Source organism: Gossypium raimondii, chromosome 4 (assembly GCF_025698545.1).
Source record: "Gossypium raimondii isolate GPD5lz chromosome 4, ASM2569854v1, whole genome shotgun sequence".
In the NCBI taxonomy this organism is placed as follows: domain Eukaryota; kingdom Viridiplantae; phylum Streptophyta; class Magnoliopsida; order Malvales; family Malvaceae; genus Gossypium; species Gossypium raimondii.
Window position 1 is genome coordinate 10,922,129 of NC_068568.1, and position 12,164 is coordinate 10,934,292.

The 12,164-nt window shown below is 33.2% G+C and overlaps 1 protein-coding gene across 1 annotated transcript; it reads left to right on the forward strand.

Moving 5' to 3' along the window:
- Nucleotides 1-8,672: 8,672 nt before the first annotated feature.
- On the forward strand, nucleotides 8,673-10,369 carry LOC105779047 (uncharacterized; the record flags this gene model as incomplete). The annotated part of the gene is made up of 3 exons (XM_012602798.2): nucleotides 8,673-8,785; nucleotides 8,935-9,026; nucleotides 10,341-10,369. Coding segments are annotated over 3 exons (234 nt in total), but the record flags the coding sequence as incomplete, so codon positions are not given.
- Between the last annotated feature and the right edge of the window lie 1,795 nt (nucleotides 10,370-12,164).

Here is a 12,164-nt window from a genome sequence, read left to right on the forward strand (position 1 = left end):
GCTTAGTTACCAGGACAAAGGAGGCTTTGGCGTTTGGACAAGCTAAGCTGGTGAAAACAAAGGATTTAAGGTGAGTTTAAGGTGATTTTATGTCTGCGATGAGTTATATTTGACTTTCATGGTTGTTTGTGATCACGGTTAATGAGTATGCTATGCATGCATAAAGTTGTGAAAATATATGGGTGCTTCCAAGTATGTTTTCTGGGTGCCAAATGTGGTTGAGTAATGACATATAGATTAGTGGTGTATTATATGTTATAGTGATAAGCATAATGATATGCATGAAATGCGTGTTATAAAATGCAGAGTTCGGAGGGAGTTATTTTGACGGGGTAGATGAAGATAGGAGAAATTGGCATAATAGAGGAATGGGCAGATTGTTATGGGATTCAAGGGAGTTTGGCAGCATTGTGGAACAGTTATCTAGTGGTTCTTCAGGGTGTTGTCCGCCTATAAATGCACTATCGTTTATAGAATAAATATAACACCAAAAGTAAAAAAAAAAAAAATTAAGAATGGCGGTATTCGCAAGTGCATTGGTCAAATTGTAATATAGTTGTACAATGAAATACCAGAAGTATTTCGGGGATCGTCCCAAGAAAAGATGGAATAAATAATGAAAACATTTTTTTATAGCAATAAGTTTAAGTAGTAGTAATTATTTCCTATATTACGATTAACCATAAAATAGATTAATACGAATAAAAAGAAATAACTAAATAAATAATGAGAAATAAATAAACGAACTAAATCAATAAACCAATCAGGAAGATTAACTCACTTCAAGGTCTGTAACTAACTTCGGATTAGGGATTTAGAATGGATTAGTAATCAATTAACCAATTATTACCTCTCGACCTCTAATTAACTAATCGATTGGTTGATACTCGTTTATCTCTAAATCTCACTTCCGCAACCCGAATAAATTACGATTTACTCGGTTCAACTTATCTTTCGACCTCGTATAGCCTATGATAACTTATTAGGGTTGTCAAGCCTAATAGTTTAAAAACACGTAATTTATACCAACTAATCCTTCTCAGGAAACCACAAATCCTCCATTAATCATATCTCTTTCCACTCGTTAACCTCTCCAAATAGATTTAGTCACTCATGTTATTCATAATCTAAACTTTAATTGAATAGAACATATGAACATGATTGATTTGGAGAAGAAAATATATTAGAATAATCATGGATTGAATATCAAATGGGGAACGGATTAGCAAATCTCTCGATTGGAATAACGAATAAAAAATGCAAAGGTAAATAGAAACTGAATACTTTAATTAAAAAAAAAAACAAACTCTTGAATCAAAATTGATTTTAAGAGGAAAACAAGAAAGTATTTAAAAAGTCAAAAAGAAAATAAACTAAAACTAATTCTAAACTACGAGGGTTTTTGAAGGCGTCTAGGACGACTTGATTACATTCAACCCCTAATGTCTTATTTATAATGGTGTTGGTAGCCCAAATTAAGTCTTTAGCACGTCATAGGTCTTCAAATAAGTTTGATTGCACAGACAAAAATATCCCGAACATACTTGGGTAGCACATCGGTCTTGTCTCGCGCTACACCCCTTGTGTGGCGTAACATGACACCAAATTCCTGCCTTGTGTCATTCTTTCAATGCCTTGACGTCCTAGGAACCTTGTACATCACTCGTCCTTTGCTTCCTCGTCAATTGGGCATTTATATCTTCATTCCAAGGCCCGTGTCAGCCAAATGGGTCACAAGTAACACCCTTAACCCGTATTACACGGTTGAGACAAACACCCGTGTCTCAGGCCTTGTAACAATCAACATAAGGAGACACGGTCATATCCCAGCCCGTGTTCGTACCCATTTAACTCTCTGAGTTGGGTCACACGACCAAGCCACACGCTCATGTGACAGGCCTTATAACTTTCGAAATGGCCTCACATGCCCGTGTGCCAGGCCATGTGCTAGGCCGTGTAACTGCCTGATCTGTAACCTTTAAAACCTACAAGGGACACACGACCGTGTCGCATGGCCGTGTGTCACACACGATTGAGACACATGCTTGTGTCTTAGGTTGTGTGGACATGAATTTCGCCAAAATCAAGTCATTTCCATCACCTATTTCAAGCATGAACCTACAAGCCATTTGCACCCTTGATCAAGGCTTTAAAACATACCAAAACATGCACAAAATGACCAATTCATTAGACTAAATTCCATTCAACCAATATGCCATATAGACACCTCAATCACAATCAAACAAACATACTTAAACTTATTCATATTTGAACACATTACTACATTTCGAGACATACCATACTTGACCAATATCATGTCAATATAAACTTATCATTTAGACCATTACTCACATACATCAAAATCACCCAAGTGACACAAACCAAGCATTTCCAAATGGTGCCAAACAACCAATATATATACATACCAAAATTAACATTTAGCATTCAACCCAAACTTTAAACATAAGTCTACCTATACCTGCTATTATACCTTTGATCTAAACATCAAAAACTACCGATATAATCATCGAATAGTGTGATAGGTTTCCGACGAGCTTCTAGACCGGTCGAGCTTCCGATAATCTATAAACATATGAAAGAAAACTATGTAAGCATATAATGCTTAGTAAGTTCGTAAATCATGAATGCAACTTACCATTTCAATGCTAAACCTTATAATTTAAACATGACTCAATCCAACATAAGCTTGGCACAAGCCTAAGCATCATTAACAACATATGTTAGTGCTTTAACACATAACTCAGTTGAATTATCACATGGTAAGGTAGATTTACATGAACATAATGCCATTGAATTCATACTTTTCATAAACATAAATATGCATTCGTTGATCATTATCATTTCATACCTTTCCATAGGATCATAACAAGTCAATTGGAACACTTACCGTTCCTTCCCTTTTCATGCTCATTGAACCATTTAGAATAACATCAAATACGCGGGAAAGCTCACACAAAGTGTGCTAAACATGTGGTCGAAACCATTCATTTCCTTTTCCTTTACATCGTAGGTCACACGAGCTGTAAAATAGGTCTGCTCACACAAGCTGACAGTCAAAATGTAAGCTACACAATGCAACTCACACAAGCTAACGAGCATATCCAACAAATGTAGGACCTCAGCCATTGGTAGAACATTCAAGACTAGCACCCGAAACATGGTAACCCTAATGACATGTCATTTGTATCCTATATATTCCTAAGGTTCAAACGGGGCTCGATCATCGTTGTAACATCGTTGGATTTCCAAAGTTATTTACATCATAGATAGCACAATAATATATGAATCAAAATAACATTAAATTGTTATTTAAACATATGAACTTACCTCAATTACAAAGATGTCGAAATAAGATCAGCTAATCTGAGGCTTTAGGTTTTCCTCGATCTAGATTCTTACGAGGTTTATCTTGATTTAAATAAGAAAATTCAGTCCATTTAATACTCATGCTATTCAAATAATCCAAAATTCATACTTTTGCAAATTTATATTTTCCCCCAATATTTTAACTTCTTTACAACAATCCTAAAGCTCATAAATTGAAATTAATATAATTTCATCCACATTTCATGCTAGCAGAATTACCTAGGGACTTATATCAATACATAGAAATCATCATTTCATAATTTTACCATGGCATTTTACTACTTTTACAAACAAGTCCCTAAATAAGTCCCTAAAACTTGTTTTTTTAACAACAAGGACTCATAATTTTTCATTAAATTTCAAGAATCATGCGAACATGCTCATGGAAAACCCTAAACCTTTAACAATTTTGCAAATTAGTCCCTGGGCTACATAGATTAAGCTACAATGATCTTGAAAACATAAGAATCATTAAAAAGGGGAAAAATTACACTTACATGAAAGAGAGAACTAGCCGAATGTTCAAGGTGCAACAATGAAGGGGTTTTCTTCCTAATTTTGGTGGAGCATCTCACTAAAAAAGATGATATCTTCATTTTAGGCTATTTTACCTTAGTTATTTATTAAATTACTTTATTAACCTTTAGTTAAAACTAATTAAAACATTAATTCCTTGCCTATCTTTGTCCACTAATAGTAATAATGGTCTAATTACCATCTAAGTCCTTTTACATTAAAGTTTCATAGCTAATTGATACTTTTAGCTACTACAACTCCACTTTTACACCTTTTACGATTTAGTCATTTTCACTTAATTAAGCATGCAAACGTCAAAATATCTTCACGAAATTGTTATACGACCCTACTAATATACCGTAGATTTTAAAGTAATAATAAAATAAATATTTACTCGTTAGATTAGTGGTCCTGAAACCACTGTTTCTATTTTATGAAACTGGATTGTTACATTGCTAGGACTGTGAACAGGGAAACTTGACAGGGCATAAAAAAGGAAATCACTGTATGACATGCGTGATGAGTAGTCTAATAGTGTAACAGCCCATTTTCAGTAAAATCGAAATAGTGGTTTCGGGACTACAAATCCGAGTCCGTAAGAAAAATTATTTTAATATTATTGCATGGTCTAAACTATGATAGGAATGTCTTATAAAAATTTTGTTAAGAAAATTTTACCGATTACATGTCTAATTTGTTAAAGGACCAAATTGCATAAAATGCAAAAGTTGAGTTCTAGTAGCTATAGGTATCAAATAGCTATGGAATTTAAAATTGGAGGTCCTTATATGGAAAATAGACCATTAAGAAGGGTTAGTAGATAAGTATGATGATTCATCCATGGAAAATTAATTAAAGAAAATGACTAAATTTAAAAGTGAAATAATAAAATATGATAAATGATAAAATAATAAAACTATCATCATATTATCATCTTTCCCAAATAAAAATACATGGAAACCCTAGATAAGAGAAGAGAACTCAAGCAAGCTATTTTGGCTTAATTAGGTATGTTTTCTTGTCCCATTTTTAATAATTTTCATATTTTTGAGATTGTAATAGCTTAATTTAGCTATCTCAGGGATTAATTTGTAAATTTATCAAACTACTAAGGTTTTACCATGGATTAATATAGTTGAATTATGAATCTTTATGGTACAAAATGAAAGGTTGTTGATAGATAAACAACTTTTGTAAAGTGAATTTTGATGAAATTGTGATTTAGGGACTAAATTGAAAAGATGTAAAATTCATGTAAAAATTTTGAATTTTTGAAATACATGGGCTATTAATGTTACATGTAAAAATCGGCTAGGCTTGGAATAAGGGTTAAATTGCATGAATTTTATTTTCCGAGCTTAAGGACGAAATTGTAATTAAATAAAAGTATAGAGGCAAAATATTAATTTTGCCTAAGATGTGAATTTGATTAAATTGAATATGAATTGTATTAAATTAAGTTAAATTTACTCGAATAGATTCGGATAGACAAAATATGAAATTAGATCGAGGAAAAGAGACAGTGTCAGACTAGTAGACAACAAATCAAAGAACACTTGTCAAGGTAAGTTCGTGTAATTAAATTGTGTACATTTATATGTTTGAAATTGAATGTTGTTTATATATTTGAATTGTGTAATTGTCATGTATATGAAATTGATTACATATCTGACAAAGCCCGATAAATGTTAAGTCCCGTTTGAATAAATGAAATTCGATGGATATAAGATTCTCGAATTGGTTGTGGTCTTGGATATGTTGCAAACACACCACAGCTCGAAAGAGCGTCCCATTTTAAGCTCTTATGAGCATCCCGTTATTAGCCCTCTCGAGTTTCCCGTTATATGGTTCTTGCAAGCTTCCCGTTAATAGCTCTTCGGAGTATCCCAATTGGTTGTGATCCTACATGTGTTGTGGACACACCGCAGTTCCTATGAGCGTCCCATTATATGGCTCTTCGTGAGCTTACCGATTAAAGGTTCTTTGTGAGCTTCCTGATTAATGGCTCTCCGAAGCTTCCTATTTAATGGCTCTTCGGAGCTACCTGTTATTGGCTCGTATGAGCTTCCCGTTATATAGCTCGGATAAGCTTCCCATTACATAACTCACATGAGCTTCCTATTATATGGCTCGAGAGAGGGCTTCCCGATTAATGCTCTAAGGAGCACTTCTAAATATGAATTGACAGATTACAGATTCATACACTTCGTGTGTATTATCGTGTACCCATCGATATTTCAAATGGTTCAATAGACAAAGTTCTGATATAAGCGAAGATGAATTTAGAATAAGATATTACCTGTATACACCTAAAAACACATGGAAATTTGATATTTGATGAGCTCATCCCTAATTCTTGATATTCACATGAAATACATGATTAACATGTTGATAAAGTTGTGTGTTTAGGTTATTAGCCAAATTGCTTGGATGCATTTTGTATGCTTACCTTAAATATAAATGAATGGTAAGTTTATTTCCTGTTATACGAACTTACTGAGCATTAAATGTTTACTCTGTTTTATCTCCTCTGTTTTATAGTAGTTCAGAAGCTCGTTAAGGTTGGAAGCTAGTCGGAGACACATCACACTATCCATCGGTTCATTTCGGTATAAATATTAAATTAATTTTTCGTTATAATGGCATGTATAGGTTTAAATAGCTAATGTTGGCTTATAAATGTTTTGGTTGTAATTAGCCATTGGTATGGCTTGTGATTAATGTGTTTTTATATACATATGAGATAATGTCATGTTTGATATGAGTGTTAAGTATGGACAGTTGATAGTAAATTTCATAAGTATGTCTAAATCGGTCAAATAGGTAAGTTTGGATATATGGATTTATGAAGTAATATGTCATGCATAAGACTTGATTTTTGGCTTAGTTTAAATGTCTTGGATTGGCTTGTGTATGTGTTAAAGTGTTTATGTAGGTAGAAGACTAATTGGGTGAGAAAAGTGGCTTTGAAAATGACATATTTTTGTCCACACGGGCAAAGACACGGGCGTGTGTCTCAAACACATGGCCTAGCACATGGGCGTGTGGTTTGGCCGTGTGTCCCCTGCATCTTTAAAATTTAAAACAGAATGCTCAGGATTTTTCACACAGCTTGGTACACGAGAATGTGGCTTGGCTGAGTGACCCCTGCACCTATTTAATGTACATTTTCATATTCACACGGCCTGGCACACTAGAGTGTGACTTGGCTGTGTGACCTAAGTCCAAGAGTTACACAAGTATGGACACTGGCTGGGACACGACCATGTGCACTACTTCGAATACCCACATGATCTGAGACACTGGCGTGTGTCCCCTACACTCTTGAAAAATTTTAATATTTTGTGAAAAAAAATTCTCTGAGTACCGGTTTAGTCCCGACCTGTTTCTAATGTATGTTTTGAGCCTTTAAGGCTTAAATAAGGGGCAATATGATTGTATATGATTGATTTCTAATATGATCGACAAATGATATTAAATGTCTATTTCTGATCTGTAAATTTTGATAATGCTTCGTAACCCTATTCCAGCGACGTATATGGGTTAGGGGTGTTACAGATAGGATGATCATGGCGCGTTTGGTAATACATGAAAACATGATAAGAGAGGATTCGCAAAAATGTGAATTTAAGGGGGATAGGTAAAAACATGAAAGGAATGGGTATTCCCTTAGAGGCATTTGTAAATAAGTATCCGCCAAAGTTTGACAAGTAAACCAGGATTTGCTATGATAAGACGAGATGATTATGAAAATTTTTAATCCCAAATAATCATGGGAAAAGGGGGTTGCTAGAAATAAGAGGGAAGCCCACCAAAGACTAACTTGGGTGGCAAGTCCGCTAGGAAATAACAGAAGCAAAAGTTTGCCAAGATTATATAGCGCGGAGAAGTCTACTAGGACTATCAAATGTGGAAGCCCAATAAGAAAAATCTAGGAAAGAGACAATCGTCGAAAATCTAGGAAAGAGACAGTCGTCGAAAACTAGGACTATCAAATGTGTATCAGCCAAATCTCGTATTTAAGATAGTAAGTGGGAATCTTAGTAGATGGGTCTTCCTTTAAAAAGAGATTTACGCACATGCCACATCATAAGAAGTCCGTTGCTGGGGACAATTCAGTAGGCTTATACTGAGTTCAGCATGGAATGAGAGGATCACAGTAAGGAATCCGCAATTTTAGTGAGATGTCTGATAGTCCATCAATAGTAGTCACCAATATGGGTATTCGTATATGTAGGTACCATTTATAAGACATGCCACAAAAGGGAAAATGATGGTCTAAAATGAATCTAAACAAGCTCAAGTTTCAGAAAAAAGGTCGTCGGTAAAAGTAAAATCGCAATTAAATCGGTTAGAATGGTCCATCAACTGTTCATTTGAAGAGAACATATGGGCGCTATCTACACCAAGCAAACCAAGGAATCTTTTGAGATACTCGAGTAGTGACGGAAGTAGTGATTATGAGATAGGGAAAGGCATTAAATTTTCTAGAGAACAATGTAGTCGATTCAGTTTGACAAATACAATCCCTTTTCGAGTGCGCAGCTTGTCTATAAGTGATGAAAATAGTATACTACAAGAAGGCTTTTCTAGCGATGATTGTGAAACCAGGAACTCTCGAGATCACCTACTGTTTGAGTTTTTTGAGCACAAGACACCTTATAGTCTTGAAGCCTTCGCAGACAAGGCCAGTTATTTTTATTTGCTATTATTTGATTAAATAAGTTTCTGGTTTTATTTTTGAACTGACACAGCTTTTTATTTAATTTTTATTCTCTTCTGCTGTTGGGTTACAGATATTTGACCTATCTTGCAAGTATCCTGGCCTGAATACATTAAGAAGTTGCGACTTACTACCCATCAGTTGGATGTCGATTGCATGGTACTAATTGATGTTGATCTCTATGATCTTTTCTCTTTAAAGGGTATTACGACAAGTGTTCATTTTCTCTGAATTTCCCTTTGTAGTGATCTTTTCTCTTTAAAGGGTATTACGACAAGTGTTCATTTTCTTTGATTTTCCCTTTGTAGGTATCCCATATACCGAATACCTACAGGTTCTACATTAAAAGATTTGGATGCATGCTTTTTAACTTACCATTCCCTTTGCACACCCATAGAAGGTAAAAAAATATTTTTATTTCGCAGTAAAGTCATAATAAATATTTTCGCTAATTATGAAAGCTCCCAAATCCTCCCAACTAACATAATTGAATGTTATATTCAGATATAAAAGAAGTAAAAGGATTTTTCTTCAAAAATAGAATAAAAAAAAGTGGATGGACCACCCGTTTTGCATATAAAAGAATTGGGAAAACGGTGCTGTGGGAGAAATGAAAATAATAGACCACAAAATTTACAAAGTAACAAATCAATCTGAAAAGTTTAAAATCTCTTTATGCCGTAAAAGTTTTATGGTGATGTTTGTATTAGGAGTCAATTTATATTTTGATTGATTTATTTAAAAATACTTAAATTAAACAGTAAATTGATTTTTCCCATTAAAAATTTCTTCCTTTTGCACTGTTAAAAACTAGTATAGTTTACGGAAAACAAAGCGATGACATATAGCAAGCCACGAAGAGTCAATTTTTAATAGTAAAAATTTTGACAAATCTAAATCAAAGAAAATGAAAGGTATACCATTTGGATAGTTTGAATGGAATATGATACGGTATTGATTAAAAGAATCACCAAATTTCAAAAACAATAAATAGTCTTAATTTACAATTATATATACATAGATGATATGTTTGTCAAAACTAATTTGTTCCAAACAAAAGTGGAAGTCATTATGTCATCTAAAGAACCAATATTCCAATATAATGTCTATTAGATTCCCTGACCAAATATTAGATAAGATATAGCTTCAACATTTTCTAATATTTTATTCAAGACATATCAATTTCTATTAAGCTTGAATTATGTAGAATTTTTATTGAAGATTTATAAACCCTTATGAACGTCCCAAGAAAAATCATCTACGTTACGTTTGGAAACTTGAGTTTCAGAATTTGGATTTATATTTCATTTTCTATATAAATTGGAAGATGAAATGCATACCTAAATTTCAATTTAATATATATTTTAAAATATAAATTGTTAAATTTATAAGTTCCTTAGGAATATCAAAATAACTTGAAATTAGTTGCACCAAAGCCTTACATTGGAATTATATGTAAAAAACCATGTCGAATAAAAACTTAATAGAAACTCTTACAGCCCAAATTTGTTGTAACAAATTTATCAATATGATACCTGTTCTTCAAGAATGTTCAAGCTACCTATCCTATCAAAAATTTTATAAGTAGCCCTTGAAGATTATAAATATGACTTTCGACGCTGACATGCGACAGCATACTAGAACAAGATGCCATTATCATTATCAAACTCCAACCAGCTTTTCCTTGACTTGTTATTTGCTTTTCCCTTTACAGTTCTATCGCCAAGTTTTGATCAGCTCTAAATCACTTTACACCACCAAAACCCTTACAAAAAATTAGAAACAAAGAAAACATCACTCAAGAAACTAGGAAAGAGTAGAAGTACTTTGATCACTTAGAAAAGAAAATTCCAACCTATATTTATCACTCAACTTTCTTTTGAACCAAAGGCCTACCAAAAGAAATTTGATGAATACTAACATTGACATAATTTCTTTTTCTTTTTAAAAAATAAAATAAATAAAGAAAAATACTGAAACAATGGTCCAAACCATGCAATGTTACGAGACCTTCGAATATAATACATATATGACTTAGACAAAAGAAAACATCCCTTCCTAACAAAAGGTTAATCACATATTCTCAAATGACTTCACAAAATTTATTATAAGCTTGTAGTATAATCTTGCCTACTATTTTTTTTCCATTGCATACTTACACGTGCACTAAATCTAGTCACCTCTTATACATGATTTGACTATTTGTACCCAATTTCAACATATTTTCACCTGAATTGTTTAGTTAACAGATTTAGGAGTACTATTTCACAAGGATATGGATTAAAACAAATATGCTATGATGATATCCAAGATTGCATCAAGCTCTACTCCCTAGATAAAAACTCCACTATTATTGCGATCTTGAACTCTGGAAAATGTTTGACATGAGGTTGGAATTTTCTTACTAACCTAGCATTCCTAAATATCTCTTTGTTTATATTTCATTCTTAATAGACTAGAAATTCCACAATGCATTGAAGCAGAAATTACATACCATTAAGATTCCCCTGTTCATAAAAACTTCAAAAAAGAAAGAATACTTCTGAAGCCATTAATCCCCCTGTACATTTGAAACCTCTTTGTGGAACTTTATCCCTAAAAGAACAAAGAAATTTTAAAATAAGGAAAATCCATTTGAATTGCAAAATGTGCCAATAACGAATAGGATGAATGCAGATAGAAATTTCAGCATTAATGGGTTATCAGTTTCCACATACTAGAGAAAAAAAAAAGAAAAAAAATGTCCAATGAAGAGACAATATGAGCACATTATCAAGAAATATTGCATTAACAAAGATAGCATTCCCTTCTACACATTATTTAAGATTATACACATAGAAGCACTTTCTTTTTGGTCTGTTTTCTCTTTCAAAAAGCTTAGTAGGTTACAAGCTACCCACACTCTATTTCTATAGAGAAAGAGACCTTTAGGATCTGGTCTCAAATTAGTTTAGAATTAGAAAAGCAACTTGAATTAATCATTTATTCTACCAATATAACAATCACTAAGACAACTTCTGATAAGTGATAAAAGTAACATATTTTAATCTCGTTCTTAATGTGTTTTTGGATGATTATTTATACAAATTAGTGAATTTTATGCTCCTAATATTTTAAATTCATGTTTCTATACTTAGAATAGTATTTTGGAGCAAAATGAGCGAAAACGAGCTAAACTCAAACAAAAAGAGCATATTTCAAAAGCTACACGGGTTGGGTCTTCCCACACGGCCTGGACACATAGTTGTGTGTGCCAAACGGACTAGACACTCGACCATGTGTCATACCGTGTCGATTTTGTGACTTGCATCCCAAACACATGGAAAAACACAATTTTTAATCTTTCTGGGCATTCTAAAGTCTATAAATACCAAATAGAAGAAGAGAGAAATGGGCCATCAGAGAATATTGAAGAAAAAAACTTGAAGAACACCATTGTAGCCAACTCTAAAGTGAATTTCCATCAAGATTGAAGACCTCCTTTTAATTTCTCTTGAAGTCTTTATGAGTTCCTTTATTTCTTGTGGTTATTCTGTCT